Here is a 26,967-nt window from a genome sequence, read left to right as displayed (position 1 = left end):
ACTGGGACCTCTGCACTGCACAGAGTGCAGAGATTCAGATCTGAAGCTGCACTGAAAAAACAATCGTGATCTAGAATAGTTTTCTCACCAATTCAGCACTTTTGGGAGAATCATCCCCCCCACCCCTCCAATTTCTGCTGGCTAGAAGGTTTGGTCTCACTGAATTTTGTGAGTCAAACTTTGTGGATTTAAACTGCAGGGTTTGCTGTAGCTGATTGGAAATCTGGTGATACAACCATCCGGAAAGTTACTGACCATTAAAATGGAAGGGGAGTTTCTCTTGTGGTGAAAGCTATGCTTGCAAGAAAAGAACATCAGATATCTATAAGAGGAGCTGTGCATAATCCCAAACTATCTGGAAACCAAAATGTGAGGTGACATTCCCTTGGACACATATGTCATTACATGCGAAGTACTTGAGGAGGTTTCTGAATGACATTGAAGTTTCGATTCTGCAAAGCTTTATCCCACAAAACACGCAGGTTTAGAAATTCCATAGCGTCATGACGCTGACTGCTGTCCCTGCTCTCCACTCCCTTCCTGCCTCTCCCACTGGCTATCTCAGTTGGCCCAATATGCGTCATGCCCTCTCTACCAAGTAGACTTACCATCTCCAATCTCACCAGGCATCAGGATCTCCTTCAGGGTGTTGACTCCAGGACCACTCTGCTAATCCTTCCAAGCTCCAGGATTTCAGTGATCCCCAGTGCTACCCAGGCAATGGGACAACCAAAGAGCCTATAGGAATTGGTTTCTTTCATGAGTGCCATCATACTCCTCATACGCTGGGACCTTCTATCCCATTGCTGGTTGTGGCCAGGTAAACAAACTACCACATTCCCAGTTGCATAGACATTAGTACCATGCTGCCAAAAATCTGCCAATTTACATTAGCTCCCCACTGCATACAGACTTTTTACATTTACCATATCCCATTTAGTTACATACACATCAAGATGTCATTTGATTGGCAGCCCATTCACCACTTTCAGCATACGTTCCCTCCACTACCAACTGTCAGCACAGTGTCAGCTGTGTGTACCATCTGCAAGATGCACCCTACCAACTCACCAAGGCTTGGTTGATAGCACCGTCAATGCCTGCGCCCTCTACCATCTAGAAAGACAAGGTCAGCACCCCATCTGCAAGTTCCCCTCCAAGCCACTAATGATCTTGACATGGAAATATATCATTGTTACTTCACTGTTGCCGGGCCAAAATCCTGAAACTCCCTCCCGAACAGCACTGTGGTTGCACCTACTACACATGGATTGTAGCAGTTCAAGAAGGTAGCCCACAAGCAACTTCTCAAGAGCAATTAGGTGTGGGTAATAAATGCTGCCCTAACTGGTGATGACCACATCCTGTGAAAGAATAAAAATAATCAGTATTAGCCAACTTTGAGTGTTGTCAGAACCTGGAAACATTTCCCTCAAATGCTCCAGAATCTTGTACTTGTCTCCAGCCTGCCATCTCCAAATATTCACCTCCCGTAGTGTTAACAGACACGGATGCCACATCCTCTGTGCTTATAACTTCTGGAACAACCCCCACACTGCAAAGTTGCACTACCCTCTACACTGAAGCAGGTTGTCGGGCACTGGGAATCATCTGCTAAACCAATCCCCAAGTTCTACTATCCCATTCATACCAGCTCTGGGGAACTCCCTCACCAATCTTTTCAGATCTGGGTCTTATACCCGCTCCCTCACCCAGCCATAGTAACCAAAGAAACCCCACAGAGATTGGCTGGTGAAGAATGAAAACTTTTGCTGATATCATCTGTGATATTCATCATCATGAACAAAAGTTCCGCACAGTCGCCCTTCACAAGCAAGTCAATGATGCAATAAGAGCTTCATGAAGATTGGACTGATTCAAGTTTCAGTTTATGATTTGTGAAGTGCAGAGGTTACAACTGTGGCAACTCCTCTGCCTGAGTCTGTACAAAGGTTAAGGAAGTTCCAGAGTCAAATTTCATTTAAACAGCAGCCAGTGTTGGTGAATCGGTGTGAATTCCAGGAGATCAGATTATCTTATATTCCAAGTAGCCGCTTCCATTAATGTTAATCTTTCCTCCCATGCAATGGCGGACAGGGGGGTTTGAAGAAGTCTTTCACACAGATAGAGGAGATCACAGTACCTTGGTTAATTTGATGTGAATGCAAACAACCTTGACTAACAATTACTTCCGAACATATTCTGCTGGTTTGACTTGCCTTATTAGGTATTGCTCGGGCTTCACAACACACCAGCAGACCTTCCCATTTGTGAACCTAAGTGCAGTGGCAGGCGGATTTGCAGTGTTTTTCCTATTGTTTGGAATGGCAGCTATTCGCTCCTGATTCCATGCTTGGTATTTCACTAATCATGCATAGGCAAGCATCTCTCTGAATCAACTAGCAGATTGTTTATTTATTCCATTTGTGTCACAAGTAGACTTACATTAACATTCCAATAACGTTACTGTGTGAAAGCAGATCAAACTGATTTTTTAATCAACATGTTTGTCCTGTCCTCTTTGTCAACAGCATTGAGCCTTCAGTGTACACATTCCTAGAGGTTCCTTGCTCAAGTGCCCAGTATTCACGTGTGATCAGTCATAGAGAATGTATATTTATTAATGTCACAAGTATGCCTACATTAACACTGCAATGAAGTTACTGTGAAAATCTCTGAGTCTTCACACTCCAGCACCTGTTCAGGTACACTGAGGGAGAATGGCCAATGCAACTAATGAGCACGTCATTTGGACTGTGGGAGGAAACTGAAGCACCCGCAGGAAACCCATGCAGACACAAGGAGAATGTGCAGACTCTATACAGACAGTGACCCAAGCCAGGAATGGAACTGGGGTCCCTGGTGTTGTGAGGCAGCAGTCCTTACCACTGTGCCACTGTGGATTGGGAACTGATGTATTGATTCCACCATTACCAAATGGGGTGTCAAAGGTCTGAAGACCATATTTAAATTCTACCTGCCCAGCTGTCCAGACATACTGACATGTCGTCCAACCAGAACAAGACTGTAAGCCACAGGAGGAATGCTACAACTTGCTTCTACCCCAACTCTATTCAGGCCTCGATCCAAGAGGTTTGGCAGCATAGGAATGTGCTTTATCCCAGATGGGCTCCAAGAAGTACACCAAATCTAACCTCACTGGCCTGGGAGGCCATAGCTGAGGAAGCCACCACACCCGCAATTCCATTTAATGCAGGAAGAGAAACAATTATCTTATCCACTCTCCTGGGAAAAGTTAACCGTCAACTCCCTCCAACATCAAGTCCTCATCATGGCATCATGTTCTCCAAGGGTTACTACTCTCTTCAGAGATCTCGCAAAACCATTAGTGTGAGCACATGTATCATCACTGATTATCTCATGGAAAATTTCATATCACTGCCTTCTCACCTATAGTGCTGCTAACACTCCATCATCTGCCTCCTCTGAGTAAGGCTCACCACACATAGGGCGCACGACTGTTTACCAACCACTATTCCATCCTTTCTCATCACTTGCCTCTCTCTTGTCTTCATCTGGGGCAAACTGGCCCATTACAGATGGGAAAGATGCCCAACTTGGGGAGAGATGGTCGACATTGTACCCCCTCACTCATCTTGAGGACGATGTCACCTAGCTGGCTAGGGAGGACAGTGGGGAAGGAGAGGTTAAATTGTCCCAGCATCCCCAGGTATAGATGACACCTCCATGAGTTCATCACATCCTGATATTCACAGTAAGTGACTACAATCTTGTAATCTGCTGCTCATGACCTAAAACTTGCTACTCTCACTTCCAGGCATAAACTTCAGCCCCCAGGTCTCCCTGGATGAGGAAGCTGAGGAATCCACTGAGGAAGAAGTGTCAGCAGCACCCTCCACCAGCAGAGCAATACATACCTCAGTAGGTCATATCTCTAGATTATGCTCAGGGGTCACCTACTGGAGAAGACCTCACAGTGAAAGCAGGGCCAGCCCAGATCCCCAACACTTGTGGGCACTGGTGATTAGCTGTCCACTGGGTCCAAGTCAGGTGGTGAGCCTGTTTGAGCAACAGCTAACATAATGCTGGCGATGCAGTAATAGACAGCAGAACATCAAGAAGAAATGCCGCAGTCACTCAGTAGATTGGAATGAGGGACGGAGGAGTCTGCATTCTGTCTACTGTTGTAGCTCCAACATGTGAATGTCTCAAGGTCACCATGAAAAGATTGGTGACCTCCATTGAGACCTTGGCCTAGTGGGTTTTGCAGGATTTGTCCTCAGTCTGGACTCCATGGCCAAAAGCATGGTGGGTCCCATCGGTGTCTAGGCGAGAGGAGTAGAAGGCACCTTGATATCCCTCCAGGTAACCCTTCCCCTCATGAAGTCAGGGAGGGGCCCTCTGGCATCCACAGGGAGGATAAATGTCAGCCACACACCCCGGATGCCTCCATTCTCAAGCCAACGAGGGTGCATCTACCCTTCATCGGGGGAGGGAGTGCACCAGGCCTCAGACCACTAGAGGATATCTGCCAAGGTCATTGCAGACAACATGGTAGAGCAGCATAGCAGGTGTCTCCACCTCTACTGCGGATGTCAGAGCTGTACCCAGATGTGTTTTAATGTAAGGAAACTCAAAAAATATTGAAATCACTTTTGGGTCACGGGTGCGCAACACTTTAAATATATTGCAATTTTGCTAATACATTTGATATTTTTGCGACTTGGCCAACCAAAGGTATTGTGATTATGTACATTAGTCCTCTCATTTCATGATTTAACCATCCTCCCACTCCGTTCTCACTGTTCTGTTGACTTTCACAAGTTGCACCACTGATCTTTATAGAGATGATGACCTCATCAATCATGAAGCTAGAAGTTGCAAGTCAGAATGCTGAAACTTGCTCTCGATATGACTGGTTGACCATCCATTTCAATGCAATGGAATGGCATTAAGGGACAGGAGAAATGCAGCCATCTCCCCTTAGCTTCACTTTAAACCTCCTGGAATCTGATAACAATTAAAGTGGCACAGGCCTGTCTTTCACATTGTGCCTCCTTGATGGTGCTATCCTGTGGAAGCTGATTTTCATCACCCTCTTCAGGTTCCAGGTCATCCTGCTCATCATCCACTGAGGAGCTCTCATCTTCCTCTATTTCTGTTGTGAAGGGTGTAACATACAGCAATGATGTGGTAGATCTTGTCTGGAGTGTACTGCTGTGCTCCACCTGAGTGGACCAAACATCAGAAGCGCACCTTCGGAATGTCAATGGTGTTTTCCATTAGGGAATGCGTGGAGCTGTGAGGTGTGCCATACCTCTCCTCTGAAGCACTCCGAGGAGGACAATGCACGAGTATCATGAGTCAGCATTTCAGTAGGTAGCCCTATCCCCAAGCAGCTATTCCTGTGGGACCTTTGATTATCTGAAGCAGCTGGGAGTGACTCAGAACGTATATACAATTTATGGCAATTGCTAAGGTACTGTGCACAAAAGTGTGCTTCTGCTGATTGCAGACCAGTTGAATATTGATTGAATGAAATTGTTTCCAGTTGATAAACATTAAGGGCTGCAGCCCTGGAGCCCTTAAAACCACAATGGTGCAGTCAATTGCACCCTGCACCCTTAGAGAGTCTGAGATAGTGGCAAATCCATTGAATCTTACAACCTGCCTATTCTCATCAATTGTAGACCTCACATGATGAGGCGCCTTGGTCTAGAGGATACCCGTTGGCCTCCTCGGTGCATCTGTATGTTGTGGACTATGACTTACAGCACAGGTCTCATAGAATCATAGAAACCCTACAGTGCAGAAAGAGGTCATCTGGCCCATCGAGTCTGCACCGACCACAATCCCATCCAAGCCCTACCCCAAAATCCCTACACATTTACTTGTTAATCCCTCTAACCTACGCATGTCAGGACACTAAGGGGCAATTTTAGCATGACCAATCCACCTAACCCGCACATCTTTGGACTGGAGGTGTCTGTTGCGATCCTCCTCATCTGAGCAGATCCTGAGTATACAGAGGGCTTGTCCGTAGAGGACTCCTCCAGATACCTCCAGATTCTGAAAGATGCCCTCATAAGGACAGGATATGGCGCTTGACTCATCGATCAACAGTTCAAAAGCATCACAGCGAAAAACCGCAATCACCTCAGAAGATAAACACGGGACATGGTGGACAGAGTACCCTTCATCATCCAGTACTTCCCTGGAATGGAGAAGCTATGACATCTTCTCTGGAGTCTTCAACATGTCATTGATGAAGACGAACATCTCGCCGGGGCCATCCCAACATCCCCACTTCTTGCCTTCAAACAACAGCACAACCTCAAAAAGACCATTGTCCACAGCGAACTACCCAGCCTTCAGGAGAACAGGGACCACAACATCACACAACCCTGCCACAGCAACCTCTGAAAGACATGCGGGATCATCGACATGAATGCCATCATCTCACGTGAGAATACCATCCACCAAGCACACGGCACATACTCTTGCAACTCGGCCAATGTTGTCTAACTAATACACTGCAGGAAAGGATGTCCTGAAGCATGGTACATTGGGGAGACCGTGCAGACGCTACAACAACGGATGAATGAACACCGCTCGATAATCACCAGGCAAGACTGTTCCCTTCCTGTTGGCGAACACTTCAGCAGTCACGGGCATTCAGTCTCTGACCTTCGGGTAAACATTCACCAAGGCGGCCTTCACGACGTACAACAGCGCAGAGTCACTGAGCAGAAACTGATAGCCAAGTCCCGCACACATGAGGACAGCCTCAACTGGGGTCTTGGGTTCATGTCACACTATCTATAACCCCCATGACTTGCCTGAACTTGCAACATCTCACTTACTATCCTGGTTGGAGACAATACACATCTCTTTAACCTATGCTTAATGCTATCTCCACTCACATTATCAGCACCTTTAAGACTTGAATAGTAAATTAGCTGTAAAATCTCACATTGTAATCAGTATTTTGTAAACTGTGTGTGCCTTTATATGCCCTATTTCTGATCAGAACTCTCCACTCACCTGACGAAGGAACAGCATTCCGAAAGCTTGTGGTGTTTATTATCAAATAAACCTGTTGGACTTTAACCTGCTGTTGTGAGACTTCTTACTGTGTTTTGGCTGCATGCAGGCTTATTATCTTCCTGTAGGACAGAACCTGCCTGGCTGTATTGAGGTGAGTTGCAATAGAAAACATCAGCATCACTGCACCCCCACAAACCACCCCCACACTTTTTGGCAATCTTAGCAACACGTTCACCCTGTTCACAGTAGTGGAGGATGGTGAAGTTTGGTAAGGGTGGGGTAATGGCAAAATAGGTTTTAAATAGTCCATAAAAACTCATTGAGATGTTGTAGAACTTGGTCTGAAATTTGTCACACAACAAATAATCAGCACTTTTCAGAATTGTTCAAGGAATGTCTTGAACAGTTTGAAATTATTGGTCAATTTACTAAATGATTTACTCAAGAAATGAACGTCTGTTTAACTGAAGATTGAGAAACAGTAACAACACATTCTTCATCAGAAATCTTGTTTATTTCAATCATTCAATTATATTCCAAGGTAAAGGAACAAAAAATGCAAACAATTCATTCACACACAATTTACTCACATATTCCTGAGTAACACTCAGTTTTACATTCAACACAACTTTTACACAACCTTTTCAGGCTCTCAGTAAACAAGACCCAGTGATGCAAAATCTCTCAGTGCAAACGATGTCTACAGAAATTAGTTTATTTATAAATGTTTTTTCTTCCACTTAAATCTCTTAATAAGAAACATTGGGCAGAGTTTTATGGCCTCCCTCAACGCGAGACTGGAAAATTTCACCTGAAGTCAATGGACCTTCCCATTGTCCGCTCCGATTTCCGTGGCAGGTGCGGCAGTAGGTTTCTGGCGATCACTTCTGAAACATTAAATCTGTTTTTCTGTCCAAAGGTTCTGCAAGAACTGCTAAGTGTTCCCATGTTTTGTTTTTAATTCATAGAATCAAATTCATTGCACAGATGGAGGCCATTTGGCCCATGAAGCCTGCACCGATAACCATGCAGGTCCTATCCCTGTAACCCCACATATTGACCCTGCTAATCCTCTGACACTGAGTGGCAATTTAGCATGGTCAATCAGCCTAACCTGCACATCTTTGGAGTGTGGATGGAAACAGGAGCACCCGGAAGAAACCCACCCAGACACAGGGAGGACTTGCAAACACCAGACAGTCACCCGAGGCTGGAATTGAACCAGGTCCCTGGTGCTGTGAAGCACTATGCTAACCACTGTGCCAACATGCCGCCCCATTCATGTTTCAAAATATCTTCAAGTAATAGAAGGGATGTGTTTATTTAATTTATTACATCTTCCATTCCTATTCCAGATTATTTTAGTGGAAATAATAATGGATAATTCTGCTAATTTCAACCTTTAAGAGTTATTGCTCATTCACTCCCAGGTGAAATAAGTAGGTAGTTTGTAATGAAGAAGTGATTACAAGTTCATTTTGATTATCTCTGCTTCAACAGCAGGATGCTTGCACCTAAGCCACAAGGAGCACAAGGTGCAAGGAGGCAGCTCACCACCACATTTACAAATAGATTCTGACTTTGGCAGTGATGCCCAAATCTTGTGAAACAATAGAATAAATACATTGGTTATTCCAAAATTTGCATCAGTTTAAAATCTTATTTCCAATATTAAAATTTAACAATGACTTTGTCCGCAGCTGGGGTTCTCCAGTGCCACTGCAGTGATTGGAGTTTTGGTTGAGTGCCAAATCCTCCATACACGCTGACAGCGGTGGTGGGGACGAATAAGATCAGAGAATCCCGGCCATAATCTGTTCCGTTCAGATTCCTCCATAAATTCACAAATCTGCTAATATTTCCTTTGTAACCACACAATTTGGATAACTGGAAATTATTTTCCAATACTTGCGGAGAACTGTTAACAAATCACACACTGTGCAACGAAAATCTAAGTCGTTATGCAAATATTTCATAATAACAGCCTGTTTTCATAGGCCATGAGTAAACAATTGCAGTTTGACAGGGTTAAACAGTGAAATAAGATTCAGGAATCAATGCAGGGTCCTTGCAATACTATTCGAACAATCTATCAGAAGGTGACAAGAGAGAGTGAACACTCTGGACAGCGATTCCTTCATTTCAGTGTTCATTGTGCTACAGGTTTCCTGGTATATAATCAAGTCCATCCCATTACAGATTCCTTTCTCAGTTGTGTGGACTGGCACCTGAAATAAAATTAAACAATTTAAAATCTTCCCCATAACAGCAGCCATTTATTTTAATATCAAGAACTGATTTTAAGATCAGAATCATGATTATAGGAAATTAAATATTGATTTGTTACACACTAATAACAGTTATGATTTTAATGCTTTATTAATTTTACAACATGATTTTAACATCAATATTCCTCGAGTCATGGTGCAGAATTAATTCTGCAGGAATATTATCATAGAATCAGAGTCCCCATAGTACAGGAGAAGGTTACTAGACCCATCGAGCCTGCTCCGCCAACAATCCCACCCAGGCCCCGACCCTACAACCCCATATATTCACCCGACTAATTGTCCTGATGCTGAGGGGCAATTAATCTAACCCACACATCTTTAGATTATGATAAAGAGTAAAATAGAACAGGTTATAAAAAGGTTCAAAACAACACATTGGGGCAGCTTACAATTTGGAGCAGAAAATCAACAAGCAGACCATAAATAGAGGAAGGCCGCAGGAAAAAGAGATGAAGACGATGAAGATATACATTTTATTCCTAAGGTCCTTGTTTTGATCACAGGTCTGAAATGAATTGTCTGATCTCAGCTGGGTAGTAAAGTATGACAATGGATCGCAGCATTGTGGGTGATGGAGCACGGCATCTCCCAACATTCCTGCACCAGATTGTGATCCAGTGGCACACCCGCTTCCTACTAGGTTTACCATATATGGATAATGGGTGAGGACTGAGCCCGAATGCCAACTGTGATTGAATAGCTTGCTAACATTCTGTCTCATTGATCATACGTGAATATTGGACACTTGGGCAAAGAAACTCTGAAAATGTGCAAAGTGAGGGCTCAATGTTGTTCACAAAGGAGAAGAGGACAAACATGTTGATAAAAAAAATCAGAGAGATCTGCGTTCATTCACAAATTTTGATGAACACTACACACTAACCTTTTGTGGCTTTAATGATAATCTTCACCCAGTTGGCATCAGGATTCACACAAACTCTTTTCCCATTTTTAACGGTGAAACTGTGGAAAGATGATAAATCTTTTAAAATCAAATTCACAGAAATTAGATGTCTCCCACTGAAAGCAAATCAATTGAATGAAGTCCTTTGAATCTGAAGTTGCGATTAGTCCAACATATTTTGAATAAATAGCACATCTGCTAAATTGACATAACAAAAGGAGAAAAGTTAAAGGTAACGTTCTGACACATTTACTCACATTATTTCTGCTGTCTCACAATGCGGTCCTTTGGGAATGTATTTCAAACTCTTGATGAAATTTGGGTTGATAGGATTGGAGCTGGTCTGACGGCATTGGCACCGCCCTTGATATCCAGGGATTGGAATACCTGTGAAAAGAGAAATTTACCTTAAATTTAGATAATAATTGAAGTTGACAGAAACTTGGCATTTTGTTTCAGCATTGAATTCAGGATTAAAATAAGCTTTATATTTCCAACAGAATACAACATCAGTCATCATTTAATTCTCAATGAGAAACCCAACTGCACATTGTGACATATATTTCTGGTCAATAAGTCAACAGAATGGCTCCTCTCCATACGCTATAGTGCAATTAGAACTAAAACATAAGATAGAAATATTGACTTACCCTGTGTAGTAATGGCACACAAAAGCAGGATGAGAATCATTACTGTGGTTGCTCTGTTCATCTTTGATTTTGTGCTGCTGAATAGATTTCTGCTGCAGGATCTTCTGTGAAGCTCAGTGACTCTCTCACTGTTGAATGAACTTCTGTTGTAGTTAGATCCATTCAGCTCCTATTTATTTAGATCCGTTTTGCATCATCATGAGCAGTGAAAGCTGTCAAAATTTCGTGGAAGGGAATTTCCCTGCTCTTGAGTCATCTTTCTTTCACTTTTGCAGTTTTCATTATATTTATAGATTGTGCAGAGTTTGCAACAGGCAGGTGACCTGCTGTTATAAGCAGTGAACTATTAATGTCTAGATTTTAAAGATTAAATCATGGTTTCAGAAAAGTGGCTTAAAATTCATCTTTAGCAAAGACGTAAAGAGGGTGAGAGGAGAGCATTCACCAGATACTATCCTGATCCATTTCTCTTTCAATAAGCTTCATTAGGAAGGGGATTTTAGTGCCATATAACAGGCGACACTTCATCTGTTGTCACCCCCAGTAAAGTTGAATTTAACCCAGTATTTCAGTCTTTTTATATCAATGGTCATCAAATCAAATTCTAATACAGTGTTTTTAATAATGTGATCGTTTCATTTTTAATTTGCGCTTAATGACTCTCTCACTGTTGAACTGAATTCTGGTCTAGACAGGTCCAGCACATTCCTATTTATCGAAATCCCCCACTTTGCATAATCACGAGCAGCAAGAACCATCAAAATTCTGTGGGAGAGAATTTCCCTGCTCCTGAATTCTTTCTTTTGCTTTTGCAGTTTTTTTTTACAACTTGGGCAGAGTTTGCAGCAGCAACAGGCAGGCAGGCTGTTGTTTAAGGTGATGAATTATCAATGTCTAAATTTTAAAAATTAATCACTGGTTTCAGGGAAGTGGCTTAAAATTCACCTTTGCCAAACTTGCAATAAGGATCATTCAAGCATTGTCCACCCCCTGTAAAATTGAATTTGCCTCCAATATTTCTGCCTTTTTATGTCAATGATATCAAACCAAATCATTATGGTGTGGTATGAATATTTCTTTTCATTTTGCCTAACTTTAACTGACTAACAATTAAACAATTGATGAAGGCAAACCTGGATAATTTGATGCTTTTTATTGATGTTCCCCAAGCAACAGGTATCAGATAATCCAGTTTCAGATTTTACACCTGACACGTTGAAGAATTCCTCACAATAGCAAGAGAAAGCACAGAGGCCCAAATCTTTCCATCTCCGGATGGTCCGAGATTGGATACACCCTGCAGGATGTTCTAGGCGGGCACCTCAGGTATCCCTGAGGTACCAATGCAAGGACTCCAGAGGAACTACCCAGGAAGTTTCAATGTCTGCTGAACAATTCCCCAGTAGCCGAAACCCTCCGAGAAAGTCTCCAACTCTGAGTTAGAAATGAGACATTGGAGAGTTCTAACTTACATGCCTGGATAATTACCCAAGAAATATTAGACTTTTTGGTCACTAGGCAACTGTCCCCTCCCTTAACTCCTCACTGACACCCTTCCCTTATCCTGTCACACAAACACCCTGCCACCTCCCACCATCCACTTTACCCAGCTGGCATCCTACCCATCCTACCACCCTACCCACTCTACGACCCTTCCATCCTACTACCCTCCTACTCTCCCCATTTACCGACTTACCTCACTCATACATTCACTAACATATTGAAAAGCTATTTAAATGTCCCAAAGTGTTTCACTGTGTTATTGAATGAAGACGTTCCAAAATACAACAGCTAGTGGCATAAAAGATGGCTCCCCCCAACAATCCTGCATGACAAGAATGGGACATTTCTGAAGAAGCCCAGTTCAGAAGCCCGGATCAGAAACATGGAACTCTGGCTTAGTGTAATAAAAAAAAAGGAGAGGCAATCCAACAGCGATTGTCACTTTTTGGAATATTTGGCCCAGAAAGCCAATGGAACTGAAGTCTCTGATCTATAGCAAATATTGCCCACTTTCCCTGGCTATACTTTTGGATACAATACTTTGGATCTTATTGGTACAGGTTTGGAAAGAAGTGCAATAGTTCCAACGTAGTCTTAAATGTGCTTTGAACAAGCAAATTCATTCACTTGTAATGAATTTTTTACTTTGAGGACACAGTGGTTTCAGTTCTGGAACAAAATATTTTTAATTACCATGCACCTACAGAGATTTTTATTTCACTGTTGATTGATATTCAAGCTGTCTAATTGACATTGTGTATAAAATGCAATGGCGATTTTGCAGGAAATCACCCTTCACAAGATATGATAATACATGAGTAATGTGCCCCCAAAATGAACCATTTCAGATTGGTTGTAGCAGAAGTTAATTTCACATTTCTTGCTGGCTCAGAGGATAGTGTCACATTCTAGGTTTGGCACTGAGCCTCAGGATTATAAGAAAAAGGAACAAACCCCTGAGCTGAAACTTGTGAATTATAGGAAATGAGCTTAAATATTCAGGACATACAGACCTAACAATTAGTGACTACTGGTCCAGGTCAGGCAAGGTGGCTCTCACATGTAAACAGTTCTTATTTCTCTTCTTTTCACAATGTCTCACCTCTTCTTAGCTTTTTGAACTACCCAAGATATATTGTATATTGAGCTTTGTCTAAACTATGGGGCAAAAGCTACCCTAAAGTCATCCATTTGTCATGACCTTCTTCAGCCTTTGTGAACCCTATAATGTCTTTGATCAGTAAGGCCTTTACAACATCTTTCTTCATCTCATCTTATCCTGTCCCTACTGATCAGTTTTCATCTGCCATCTGGCCTGCAAACTCATGTTCAGATGCTTCATTGCTTCTACCTACTTATCTTGTTTCTTTCCCAAAAATTGCCTGCAAGATCAGTTGGTGAACTGTTCATAATAATTATGCAGCATAGCTGTTCTGTATTTGTTATCAGACTATTGATTAATTATTATTCATTAAATTATCTCTGATTCTACTGCTACAAACCAATGGATGTTTACATTCTAACAAGCACCCTGTTGACTAAGCAAACTTAAATGAAAAGTCTACCAGAAGCTGACAGTACAGTTATTGTCAGTATGGGCATCTACACAGCTAGAACATAGAACATAGAACAGTACAGCACAGTCAGGCCCTGTGGCCCTCGATGTTGTGCCGAACTAGGTCCAAACCCAAGATCAAGCTATCCCACTCCCTATCATTCTGGTGTTCTCCATGTGCCTACCCAATAACTGCTTGAAAGTTCCTAAAGTGTCCGACTCCACTATCACAGCAGGCAGTGCATTCCACACCCCAACCACTCTCTGAGTAAAGAATCTACCTCGGACATCCCCCCCATATCTCCCATCATGAACCTTATAGTTATGCCCCCTAGTAACAGCTACATCCACCTGAGGAAATAGTCTCTGCACGTCTATTCTATCTATCCCCCTCATCGTCTTATAAACCTCTATTAAGTTGCTTCTCATCCTCCTCCACTCTAAAGAGAAAAGCCCCAGCTCCCTCAACCTTTTCTCATAAGATCTACCCTCCAAACCAGGTAGCATCCAGGTAAATCTCCTCTGCACTCTCTCCAATGCTTCCATATCCTTCTTATAGTAAGGTGACCAGAACTGCACACAATATTCCAAATGTGGTCTCACCAAGGTCTGGTATAGTTGCAGCATAACCCCACAGCTCTTAAACTCAATCCCCCTGTTAATAAACGCTAACACACTATAAGCCTTCTTCAAGGCTCTGTCCACTTGAGTAGCAACCTTCACAGATCTGTGGATATGAACCCCAAGATCTCTCTGTTCCTCCACATTCCTCAGAACCCTGCTGTTGACCCTGTAATCCGCATTCAAGTTTGGCTTACCAAAATGAATCACCTCACACTTATCAGGGTTAAACTCCATCTGCCACTTTTCTGCTCAGCGCTGCATCCTATCAATGTCTCTTTGCAGAATGCAGAGTCCTCCACCTCATCCACTACTCCACCAATCTTGGTGTCATCAGCAAATTTACCAACCCACTCTTCAGCTGTAGTCCCTTTGCAGGCCAGATATAGCCAGCATTACCAAAGAATAATAATTTTACTGATCTGTTCCAGAGAAGCCAAGCATTAAGCAGTTTCCAGGAAGTTGATACTTACAGCACTAACATGTTCATTTATCCATTTATGCGCATATTTCTGATGATGAACAATATTCCATATCCACAGCAATGGTACAGCAAACATAATATTCATCACATTGTGGGACCTTCCGTCCTCAATGCTGATTGACGAAGGTGAATAAACCACGACATTCTCAGGTTCTTTCACATTAGCACCACACTGTCAACAACTGTCAACCTCTAACAGATGCCTGATGGCTGCTTCCCACTGCATGCAGATTCCCCAACATTCTAACATTCAACTTATCCCCTGCAGTTACAGCCACATCATCCCGTGTTGGCCACCTCTGAGTGCTGCCAGAGCCTGGAATGCAGTTCTGGATCTCCCTCAAATGTTGCAGAATCTTGTACTTGTCTCCAGCCTTTCAAATAGTCACCTCCCACAGGTCTAACAGGAACTGATACCACATCCCCTGTGCTTGTGGATCCTGGAACAACCCCCACTCTGCAGAGTTGCACTACCCTCTACACTGAAACAGGTTGCCAGGCACTGGGAATCACCTGATAAACCAGTTCACGAACTGATCTTGCAGGCAATTTTTGGGAAAGAAACAAGATAAGTAGGTAGAAGCAATGAAACATCTGAACATGAGTTTGCAGGCCAGATGGCAGATGAAAACTGATCAGTAGGGACAGTATAAGATGAGACGAAGAAAGATGTTGTAAAGGCCTTATTGATCAAAGACATTATAGGGTTCACAAAGGCTGAAGAAGGTCATGACAAATGGATGACCTTAGGGTAGCTTTTGCCCCATAGTTTAGACAAAGCTCAATATACAATATATCTTGGGTAGTTCAAAAAGCTAAGAAGAGGTGAGACATTGTGAAAAGAAGAGAAATAAGAACTGTTTACATGTGAGAGCCACCTTGCCTGACCTGGACCAGTATTTACTAGTTGTTAGGTCTGTATGTCCTGCATATTTAAGCTCATTTCCTATAATTCACAAGTTTCAGCTCAGGGGTTTGTTTCCTTTTTCCTATAATCCTGAGGCTCCGTGCCAAACCTAGAATGTGACACTATCCTCTGAGCCAGCTATAAAATGTGAAATTAACTTCTGCTACAACCAATCTGAAATGGTTCATTTTGGGGGCACATTACTTTATACATTACATAAGCAATGAAGCATCTGAACATGAGTTTACAGGCCAGAGGGCAGATGAAAACTGATCAGTAGGGACAGCATGAGATAGAACATAGAACATAGAACATTACAGCGCAGAACAGGCCCTTCGGCCCACGATGTTGCGCCGACCAGTTAAAAAGCAATGACCCTCTAACCTAAACCAAACCCTTTCCATCCATAAACCTATCCACGGATCTCTTAAACGCCCCCAAACTAGGCGCATTTACAACTGCAGCAGGCAGGGCATTCCAATCCCTCACCACCCTGAGATGAGATGAAGAAAGATGTTGTAAAGGCCTTATTGATCAAAGACATAGGTACACACAAAGGCTGAAGAAGGTCATGACAAATGGACCATATTCGACAATCCCACTGATACCAACTCTAGGGGAACTCCCTCACCAATCTTTTCAAATCCCGGTCTTACACCTCCTCTCTCACCCAACCATGGTAACCAAAGAAACCCCAGAGAGATTGGCGGTGATGAATGAAAACTTTTGCAGATATCATCTGTGATATTCCTCACCATGAACAAAAGTTCAGCACAGTCACCCTCCACAAGCAAGTCAATGATGCAATAAGAGCTTCATGGGGATTGGAGCTGATTCAAGTTTCAGTTGATGATTTGCAAAGTGCTGAAGTTGCAACTGTGGTAACTTCTCCTCCTGGGTTTGTACAGTGGGTAAAGAAGTTTCAGAGTCAAATTTCATCTAAACAGCAGCTGGTGAATCTGTGTGAATTCCAGGAAATCAGTTTATTTTATATTCCAAGTAGCTCCTTCCATGATTGTTTATCTTTGCTCCCATGCAGTGGCAGACAGGAAGTGTGGAGCGGTCTTACACATAGATAGAGGAGATCAAAGCATCTTAGTTAGTCTGATGTGAATGCAAGCGTTCTTGACTAACAGTTAGCTCCTAATATATTCTGATGGTTTGACTTGCCTTGTTAGGTATCCCTGCGGCTAGACAGAAGGCATAATAATAGCATAATTTTTTAGAATGTCAGGTCCTGATTGAAAACCGACGTGGACCTCTCCAGTTTTCAGGCCAAATTTTGTGACAGTCTGGGCAAAAAAAAATCTGGTTTGCAAAGATGTGCCGGTTTCATGGATTTGCCATGCTAAATTGCTCTTTAGGACCCAATTTTACGATTGCGTTGCGCCTGTTTTCAACCACGAAAACTTGATAAAGTCGGGCGTGAGGCGAATAGCGTGATCCGCGTCCATGTCCGCGCCAATTCCCCCTTTACCAAGATCCAAAAATGGACTCAATCTGGACCATGCCTGCACCAGCACCGGACTTACTGGACTGGATGCTCAAACTTACCTGCATTTCCCCCTTTTACCATCGTGTTCACCCTTCCAGATTTGGCGCAAAACAGACATGCTCGGCTAAGGTCTGCCTTGAGCGCTCCAGTTCCTGAAGAGACAAGTTTAGAGCTTCCGGCAGCCCTCTAACTCAGATCGGTGGTTGGAGAGGAAGGGAAGGAGGTGGGTCAGACCATTCTCTGGTGGTGGAGGAAGGGAGGTGGCTAGATCATATTCTGGCGGAAAGGAAGGAGGAGGGAGGTCAGATGTATCTCTGATAGAGGGGGGAAGAGGAGGGAGGACAGATCGTTTGCTGGTGGGTGGGGGGAGGTGGAGGCGGGTCTGTTGTATCTCTGGTGGGGTGGGAGGAGGGAGGCCAGATGGATCTCTGGTGGGAGGGGTGGTGGGCAGTGGCAGGGTGGGTCTGCTGCCACTCTGCAGGTGATGGGCGGGGGAAGTGGGGTAGTGGGTCGTCATCGGTCTGGGTAGCAGGGTGGATAAGGGGGATAGTTATGTTGTGAGCGTGGGGCAATGCCTGTGGGAGTCAATGCTCCCGGGCCACTTTATTTGGTTTTTGCAGCCCAGAAGCAATGTGATAGGGGAGCGTTTTTCAATTTTTTTTTTACTGCACATGCGCAGTTGAAGGCTCTGATAGGGGCTGCAGCATTTTGGACGCGATAAGTTCTGCCCACAGCACAATTCAGATCTGTGACTTTTTTTCCAGACTGTGTATGTATGGGGGCGCCAGAGAATAGGGTTTACAAGTCAGATCTGAATCACACCCAGGTTCAGCGCTTAGAATCAAAATGGTTTAGTGGGGTAAATATGTAGGGTTATGGGGATAGGGCCTGGGCAAGGTGCTCTGTCAGAGAGTCAGTGCAAGTTCGATGGGCTGAATGGCTTCCTTCTGCACTGTAGGGATTCTAAGATCCTATGATCACTCTGGTGGGGCCTAATAAAGCCAGCAAAGCCACAGACATTGGGGCACCATATTTAAATGACCTTCAACGCTCCACCCGCACCCACCTCCCCCCTCCCCACCAACACAGAGATTCCTCCTCCCACCACACAAGCTTCGGAGCAAACCCCTCCACCACAGAGAAATAGGGGCTTCCAGCACCCCACCACCACCACCACACAAATGTTTGGAGGTTCTCTTCACTCCCTTCTCTCTCCACACCAGTATCAGGGCTCTCTTTCCTCACCCTCACCTACACACCACATAAGTATCAGGGTCTCTCTTCATACCTGCCCACCACCGCATCAGTATAGAGGACAATCTCCCCCTTACAGCCAAGTTCCCCCCTTCACAGGTATCAGACATTCCCCCTCCCCACCATATATAAGGGGAACCACTCGAATGGAGTCTCTCAGAGAGTCCGCCCCGGCACTAATCCCTGGGACAAGTTGGCATTGTCAGGTTGGCACTACTAGGTAAGCAGTGCCAACTTGTGCCAGGGCAGTGCCCAGGTATGTCCCTCTCTCCTGGGGGTTAAACTCACCTTGGTTTCCCCAACAGGATCTGCTCAATGAAAATGAGGAGTAAATTTTGCTGACATGCTGAACATTCAGTGAGGGGGGATCCATGTGGAACGGAGGCCTGTTAATAATATTAAAAACTTGTCATGTGTATGTCAGTGAGGTTTTCGTCCATTACCACATGAGCAAGGGGTAGGGAAAATCAGGAAATAAGATCTCACTGGTGAGAATACCGGCTCCTGGCTCTCGTGGCAGTTTGTGCCTATATCACCGTTTTTGCTCACAGCGCATCCAGAATTCCCACAGTGAATCCGGCCTTGGCAAAGTGGGAGAGAGAAACAATAGCATTGTGCTAATGTGACTGAATTCATAACCTAAAGACCCAGGCTAATGATCTGAGGCCATGGGTTCAAATCTCTCAACATTAACTGGCAATTGTCTCAGTAAAGGTGACCATAAAACCATTGCCGATTGCTATAAAACCTATCTGCTTCATTCAGACTCTTTAGGGAAGGAATTCTGCTGCCCTTACTTGAACTGGCCTGTAAATGACTCCAGGTGGACAGGAATGCCAGTGGCTCTGAAATGCCCTCTGACGTGGTTTGGCAAGCCACTCAGTTGTATAAAGTTCTGCAAAGTCTAGAAGGAAGGAAACCAGACAGACCATGCAGTTTTGACCTAGGCAATGGAGACAATAACAGCAATGCCTGTCAATCCTGCAAAATTCTCTGGTGGATTGCACCAAAATTGGGAGAACTATCTGACAGACTAGTCAAGCAACCGCATGACATAGTCATAATCATAGAATCATACCTTATAGGTAATGTCCCAAACACCATCATCACCACCCCGGATATGCCCTGTCACCACCTGCATGACAGACCTACCAGAGGTGTCGGCACAGATGTATATAGTTGGGAGAGAGTTAGCCTGAGAGTCCTTAAACTGATTCCAAACCCTACGAATTCTCATAGCATGGACCAATATGGGTACCCCTCTATGTTGAACACCAGTTGGAAGAAGCAGCACCTAACCAAGCTGTTCCAGCACAGCTACAATGCTGCCCAACAGTGTGGAAAATTGCCCAGCTGGAATCATAGAATCCCGGCAGTGCAGAGGGAGGCCATTCAGTCCATCAAGTCTGCACTAACTGTGCAATACAGCATCCTACTCAGGTTCTATCCCCATAATCCCACATATCTATTCTACTAATCCCCCTAAATCACATATCCTGGGACACTAATTGGCAATTTGTGTGGCCAGTCCACCTAACCTGTATATATTTGGAGTGTGGGAGGAAACCAGAACACCCAAAACAAATCGATGCAGGCATGGGGAGAACATACAAACTCCACACAGTCATCCAAAGCGGGAATTGAACCCAGGTCCCCTGGCGTTGTGAGACAGCAGTGCTAACCACTGTGCCACCATGCCATCCTCTTACAGTAAGTAAACCCAAGGTGTTCTATTACTGTGGTAACAAGACATGATACTCGGCAGTGGTCAAATATCCTGGCAGCAATATTAACTACAAGCACAACATTGTGAACAGCCTTAAATCATTCAACATGATATGGGAAGACTTTCAACACATTAAAGTCACAGCAGGTGAGTGCCAGGAAAAGCTTTGAGAGCACATTAGTGAGGTAGTGCTGAAATAAAGAGCTGATGAACAGATTGATCCTTCATGGTGAGATTGCAGCCTGTCTGTTCAGTGAGTGGGGCAGCACGTTGAGTGGGTCAACACCTGTTTAACTCAGTCGGGAAAGGCTAGTGAGCAAGGTGTGGGTCTGATCAATAGCAAGTAAGGAAGAGAAAGTGCACAAAAGCAGCTGCAACAACACTCTGATGATACAGGTGAAGGAACATCAAAGGGATATTGTCAGAATATCTGCAAAATTCTCCAGTTTGAATTGGGGTGCAGCTGACCTATTATCCAATTCAAAATGTTTAAACGGTGTATGGAGCCGTAGTTTCTTGATTCAGGTATTTCTGAATCAAACAAGCAAGTCATAAAAACTTGCATAGTAATTGGGAATGAAGGGCTGCATAAATTAACATGTTACAAGCTATTGGAAATGCTTTGGTGAAAACCATTAACCAGTGCACAGTCAAGTTTGTAACGTCTCTTGATAAAGTTTCAACATTGCAAATGTGAGCTTAGTAGCAAGTGACAGTCACATCAAATACAATTTGCAGGTTGTCTAATCCATTAAAAACAGAAGATATATCCTGAGACCTACAAGTTAACTTCACTGTCATCAGACTTGTAGATGTTCTCCAAACTGATCTGGTACATTTTGCACAATGTAAGTGTCAACAGATAAAAGAAAAAGTAATGAATAGCTCTATCACTGGAATTCTACCGCCCCACCTGGCACAGGAATCGGAGCAGGCAAGGCAAACACTGGGAATGTCCATTGACCTCGTACAGGATTTTACAGTTTTGGGACGAGCAAGGCTGTAAAATCCTGTCCTATGCTTTTGTGACCAAAATAAATTCTCAGTTAAGGTAAATGAAACTGCTTCTCACAGCCTCATCTAGCTTGCTTGTTGATTCCTGCAATGAACTGATTGTTAGGTTTAGCTTCATGCAGGCTTGTCAATTGCCTGAATTGATATCAAATAGAGGACAGACCCTACCGAAATATTTTGAGAAGGAGTGTCAACACCAGCAGCCCTCGTGCCCTCCATCACATCCCCAAACCCCACATGAGGGACATCTTAACATCTCACTCACAGTAGTACAGGTGAATGGTTGGTGTAAACTGGTGGTAATTTAACAGTCGCAAAAACCCAGCCTGCAGGTGCAGCAGGTGGTCAGGAAGGCGAATGGGATGCTGGCCTTCATAGCGAGGGGAATTGAATATAAAAGTAGGGAGGTCTTGCTGCAACTGTACAGGGCACTGGTGAGGCCACAGCTGGAGTACTGTGTGCAGTTTTGGTAGCTGCACTTACGCAAGGATATTTTGGCCTTGGAGGGAGTGCAGAGGAGGTTCACTAGGCTGATACCGGAGTTGAGGGGGTTGAGCTATGAGGAGGGGCTGAATAAACTAGGCTTGTACTCATTAGAGTTTAGAAGAATGAGGGGAGATCTCATTGAGATGTATAAGATGATGAATAGGATGGATAGGATAGAGGTGGAGAAGCTCTTCCCGCTCAGAAAGGACAGTAGGACTAGAGGGCACAGCCTCAAGAAAAGGGGGGGGCAGTTTAGAACGGAGTTGAGGAGGAACTTCTTCACTCAAAGGGTGGTGAATCTCTGGAATTCTCTGCCCGTTGAAGTGGTGGAGGCTGCCTCGCTAAATATATTTAAGATGCGGGTAGATAGGTTTTTGATAGGCAAGGGGATTAAGGGTTATGGGGAGAAGGTGGGAAAGTGGAACTGAGCCACGACAGATCAGCCATGATCTTATTGAATGGCGGGGCAGGTTCAAAGGGCTAGATGGCCTACTCCTGCTCCTATTTCTTATGTTCTTATGTTCTTATATCTCATAAAAACCCATTGAGATTTGTGGAACCTTTTCTGAAATCTATCAGAATGCAAATATCCTAAATTCTCTACTCAAGGAATTCACATCTGTTTAGCTGAAGATTGAGAAATAGTAATAACACTTTCTTTATTAGAATTCTAGTTTATTTTAATCATTTAATAATATTCCAAGGTAAAGGAACAACAAATGCAAACGATTCATTCACGCACAATTTATTCACATGTTCCTGAGTGACACTGAGTTTTATACTCAACACAATTTTTACACAAAGCCTTCTGAGACTCTCAGTAAACAAGACCCAGTCAGTGAAAAATCCCGCAGTGCAAAAGATTTCTACTCATCACTGTGCAAAGATTAGCTTATATATAAATGTCATTTTTTTTCCAGTTAATATAAAGTAAGCAGCATTCCCACCTCAAATGTGATATTTCCACAGAGAATTTCCTTTCACAGACTTCAGTCACAGAAAGATCCTCAGGCCAGATATTTTAAAGACAATACCCCAGGGTTCATTTAAAATGTCTGTGATGAATAAGCATTACAGTATAACAATATCCATGTAATGATAACCAAATGTTCTTGAATTTTAACAGGAAACATTGCATTCAAACGGAAACTGCGACTAGTCAACAATTAAAAATCTTTACTTGCTATAGATTTTACCATCAGTACTTCACATAGAACAGCACCAGTCAGCAGCAAAATGAAAATTGCATTAAATATGGTTTCTCACATTACTGTAATCTCCAATTAACCCTCAGTCTGAACTTTCTGTCCCAGCTTCCTATACAGCTCCATCAAAGCTCAACAGAAGCTGAAGGAACATCATTGCATCTTTTGATTTGTCACTTTACAGCCTTGGGCATCAACATTTCATTCAACAACTTTGGATCATAACCCACCCACGCAATGTATTTGGACAGTAACTATTGTTTCCACATTTTTCCAATTTATACCTCATTTAGACATAGCTTTTGATTCTTTTCTTACCACATTTCTATCTAATTATGCCTTGCACCATCCTCCCTCTTCTCATTAAATCTCTCCTACCTCCAATGCTATCACAAACAACTTATTCCAAAATTGTCATCAATTACCGCTCTTATCATAGAATCATAGAATCCTACAGTGCAGGAGGCCACTCAGCCCATTGAGTCTGCACCGATCACAATCCCACCCATGTATTTACCCTTGTTCGTCCCCCTGACATTAAGGGGCAATTTAGTACGGCGAATGCATTTAACTCGCATATCTTTGGATTCTTATTTCAAACATTAAATTGTACAACTGTCATTAGCTGTTTTAAATGTTTCATTTACATTTTTCCATAAGTTTACAAATCTGTTAATGTTTCCTTTATACCTTAATGTCTGATGATTGGAAATTATTTTTCAAATGATAACATTAATTTCAGTCATGGAGTAACTCGTGAAAATGCCAGATTCTATTCTTAATAATTGCGTACATCACAAATCACATCTGTGAAAGAAAACACATTCTTACAACAAAGTCTCACAATATCAATCTGCTTTCTTAGGCTGCATGTAAACAATTACAGTATGATGGGCTTAAACAGTGAAATAAGATTCAGGAATCAATGCAGGGTAACTACTCGAACAATCTATTAGAAGGTGATAAGAGAGTGAACACCCTGGACAGAGATTCCTTCATTTCAGTGTTCATTGTGCGACAAGTTTCCTGGTGTAAAGTCAAGTCCATCCCATTGCTGATTCCTTTCTCAGTTGTATGAGCTGGCACCTGAAATAAAATTGAATACATTATAATTTTCCCATAAACAGCAGGCATTTGTTTCAATGTCGAGGACAATGTCTTCAGCAACTTAATTTAGGGGCTTTGTCAATTGAACTGTTACACATCATTGCTGACAGTTGTTATTTTGTGAACCAATCATTGATTTTATGGTATGATTTTAACATGCAGGAGTCACAGTGAACAATTTGTTTTGCAGGAATATTATGTTGAAGAACAAAATAGTGCAGATAATAAAACTCTACATATTTTGCAGTAGGGCAGCTTACAGTGCAGGGCAGAAAATCATGGGGCAGACCACAAAGTGAGGAAGGCTGCAGGAAGAGGAGATTAAAGTGGTGAAGTGAAGTCCCTTAGTGGTCTTTGAAGAATTGTCTGATCTCAGCTTGTTACTAAAGGTATGACAACTGGTCATAATATTCCTGCACCAGATTGCGATCCAATGACACCCCTGCCTCTTCCCGGATTTAAAAGATACGGATGTTGGAGGATGAGAGGCCAGCAAAGAGGCCCAATGACAACTGTGGTTGAATAGCTTCTAAACATTCACAGTTCATGAATAAACATTGTATACATGGGCAAAGCACCAGAATGAACCAAGAGCCTCTAAAAATGTGCAGCGGAGGGAACTCAACTCCCTCGACAAAGGAGGAGAGGCTAAATATAGTAATACAAGATCTAATCATAGAATACCTACTGTGCAGAAGCAAGGCCATTTAGCCCATCAAATCTGTACCAACTCTCCAACAGAGCATCACACCCAAACCCTAATCCTGTCACTCTATGTATTTACCCTGCTAATCCCCCTAACCTGGGACCCTAAGGGGCAAATTAACAGTCAATCTACCTGTCCATCTTTGGAGTGTGGGAGGAAACTGGAGCAAACAGGAGGAAACCCATGCAGACAAGGAGCAAATGTGCAAACTTCCCACAGTCAGCCAAGGCCTGAATTGAACTCAGGTCCCTGGCGCTGTGAGGCAGCAGTGCTAACCATTGTGCCACCGTGCCGCCCTGACGTACCTGTTTCTATTCACACAAAGTCTGAATTTTGACAAATTTTTTTTTTACTCCATCCTTTAAATACAAAGGCAATGCTCAGGATGGATCGGGTGTACCCAGATCTATTCCCTGCTTGTCCCAAAAACCAAATTCAAGCTCCAATAGAATCCAATTCATGATCCCCATAAAAGAGACAAACAATATCCAAGCTGACAAGATAAGGAATTGCACCCCATCTTTGGGCTGGATGTGATGCTTGATCTTAGCCAAAAGGTTGAGAATATCAGACACTAACCTTTAGTGGCTTTAATTACAATCTTCACCCAGTCAGCATCAGGACTCACACAGGCTCTGTTCCTATTTCTCATGGTAACACTGTGAGGAGAAGAGAAATGTTTAAAATTTCATTCCCAGAATCTCCCACTGAAAGGGAGAGAATTCAGTAAAACTATAAAACAAAATCCTTTGCATCTGTTTCAAAAACAGCTTGTGATTGATCCAACATGTCCTGAATAAATTGCAGCATCTAAATTGGCATTGCAAAAGGAGAAAGGTTAAAGATGACATTCTGACACATTTACTCACATTATTTCTGCTGTCTCACAGTGCGGTCCTTTGGGAATGTATTTCAAACTCTTGATGAATTTTGGATCGATAGGATTGGGGCTGGTCTGAGGGCATCGGCACCGCCCTTGAGTTCCTAGGATTGGAATACCTGCGAAAAGAGAAATTTAACTTCAATTTAGATATTGGTTGAAGTTGACAGAACCTTAGCATTTTGTTTCAGCGTTGAATTCAGGATTAAAATTAGCTTTATATTCTCAACAGCATATAGCATCAGTAACTGTTTAATTCTCAATGGATATCCCAACGCCTGTACAACGAGACATTTATCACTGGTCAATGGGCCAACAGAAAGGCTCCTCTCCACACATTACAGTGCAATTAGAACTAAAAGAGAAGATAGAAATATCGACTTACCCTGTGTAGTAATGGCACACAAGAACAGGATGAGAACCATTACTGTAGTCGCTCTGTTCATCTTTGACTTTGTGCTGCTGAATAGATTTCTGCTGTAGGATCTTCTGTGAAGCTCAGTGACCCTCTCACTGTTGAATGAAGTTCTGTTGTAGAGGGATCCAATGAGTTCCTATTTATTTAGATCCACGAATTTCGTTCTGCACCGTAACAAGCTGTGAAACTGCACAAATTCTGTGGGAGGGAATTTCCCTGCTCGTGGGGGTGATTTTGACGTCACGCTTTCTGTGGGAATAGCGGCGCACACTTAAAATCCAAAGTGCACAATTTGCGCCCGCATATTTCTGGGTCCCAATCTTATCGGCCCCTTGTCAGTGGATTGGTATGGGACTGCAGAAAACCCATATTAATATGTTGGGATGGCATTAGCAAGGACTCTTTCCGGGACCTCCCCCCTCACTGGATATTCAGCGGGCACCAGTTCCACATGAACATGAACCTGCCACCTTCACCTCCAAGGGGGATTTTGGAGATGAGCATACAGGCAGCCAGCACTCTCCATGATGCACTGTTCAGGGGACACTGGAGGGGACTTGCGTGACACAGATGAATTCAACTCAGGTCCAGGGGTACAGGTCCTAGAATTGCCATTTTGGGGAGAAGAGTTGGGAGGGGTCATTCACAAGCCTTACCTTCCCTTTAGGTCAGGGTGCCCTTGCTTTAAAGGAATTGTGAAGTCTGGTATGCAGTCTGGAACCCTTCCTGGAT

At 43.3% G+C, this 26,967-nt stretch overlaps 1 protein-coding gene across 1 annotated transcript; it reads right to left on the bottom strand.

The window, feature by feature from the left end:
- Positions 1 to 24,025: 24,025 nt before the first annotated feature.
- On the bottom strand, positions 24,026 to 26,263 carry LOC145350139 (interleukin-8-like). Its single transcript, XM_080199114.1, has 4 exons — positions 26,203 to 26,263; positions 25,807 to 25,936; positions 25,517 to 25,596; positions 24,026 to 24,210 (listed from the first exon to the last, which is right to left on the bottom strand). Exons 1-4 carry the CDS (start codon positions 26,261 to 26,263, stop codon positions 24,191 to 24,193), a joined length of 291 nt encoding a protein of 96 aa, XP_080055240.1. The 3' UTR covers positions 24,026 to 24,190.
- Between the last annotated feature and the right edge of the window lie 704 nt (positions 26,264 to 26,967).

Source organism: Carcharhinus amblyrhynchos, chromosome 1, assembly GCF_965287045.1.
Source record: "Carcharhinus amblyrhynchos chromosome 1, sCarAmb.v2.hapA, whole genome shotgun sequence".
NCBI lineage: Eukaryota > Metazoa > Chordata > Chondrichthyes > Carcharhiniformes > Carcharhinidae > Carcharhinus > Carcharhinus amblyrhynchos.
The sequence above is the reverse complement of the archived record's forward strand: the minus strand, read 5'-3'. Positions and strand labels throughout refer to the sequence as shown.

Bases quoted from the DNA above. Each gene is read 5' to 3' on its own strand.
- LOC145350139 (XM_080199114.1), bottom strand. From the start codon at position 26,263: ATGAACAGAGCGACTACAGTAATGGTTCTCATCCTGTTCTTGTGTGCC. The intron at 25,597-25,806 runs GTGAGTAAATGT...TTCTCCTCACAG, and splicing joins TGTGAGACAGCAGAAATAAT to TGTTACCATGAGAAATAGGA. The intron at 24,211-25,516 runs GTTAGTGTCTGA...ATTTTATTTCAG, and splicing joins TGTAATTAAAGCCACTAAAG to GTGCCAGCTCATACAACTGA.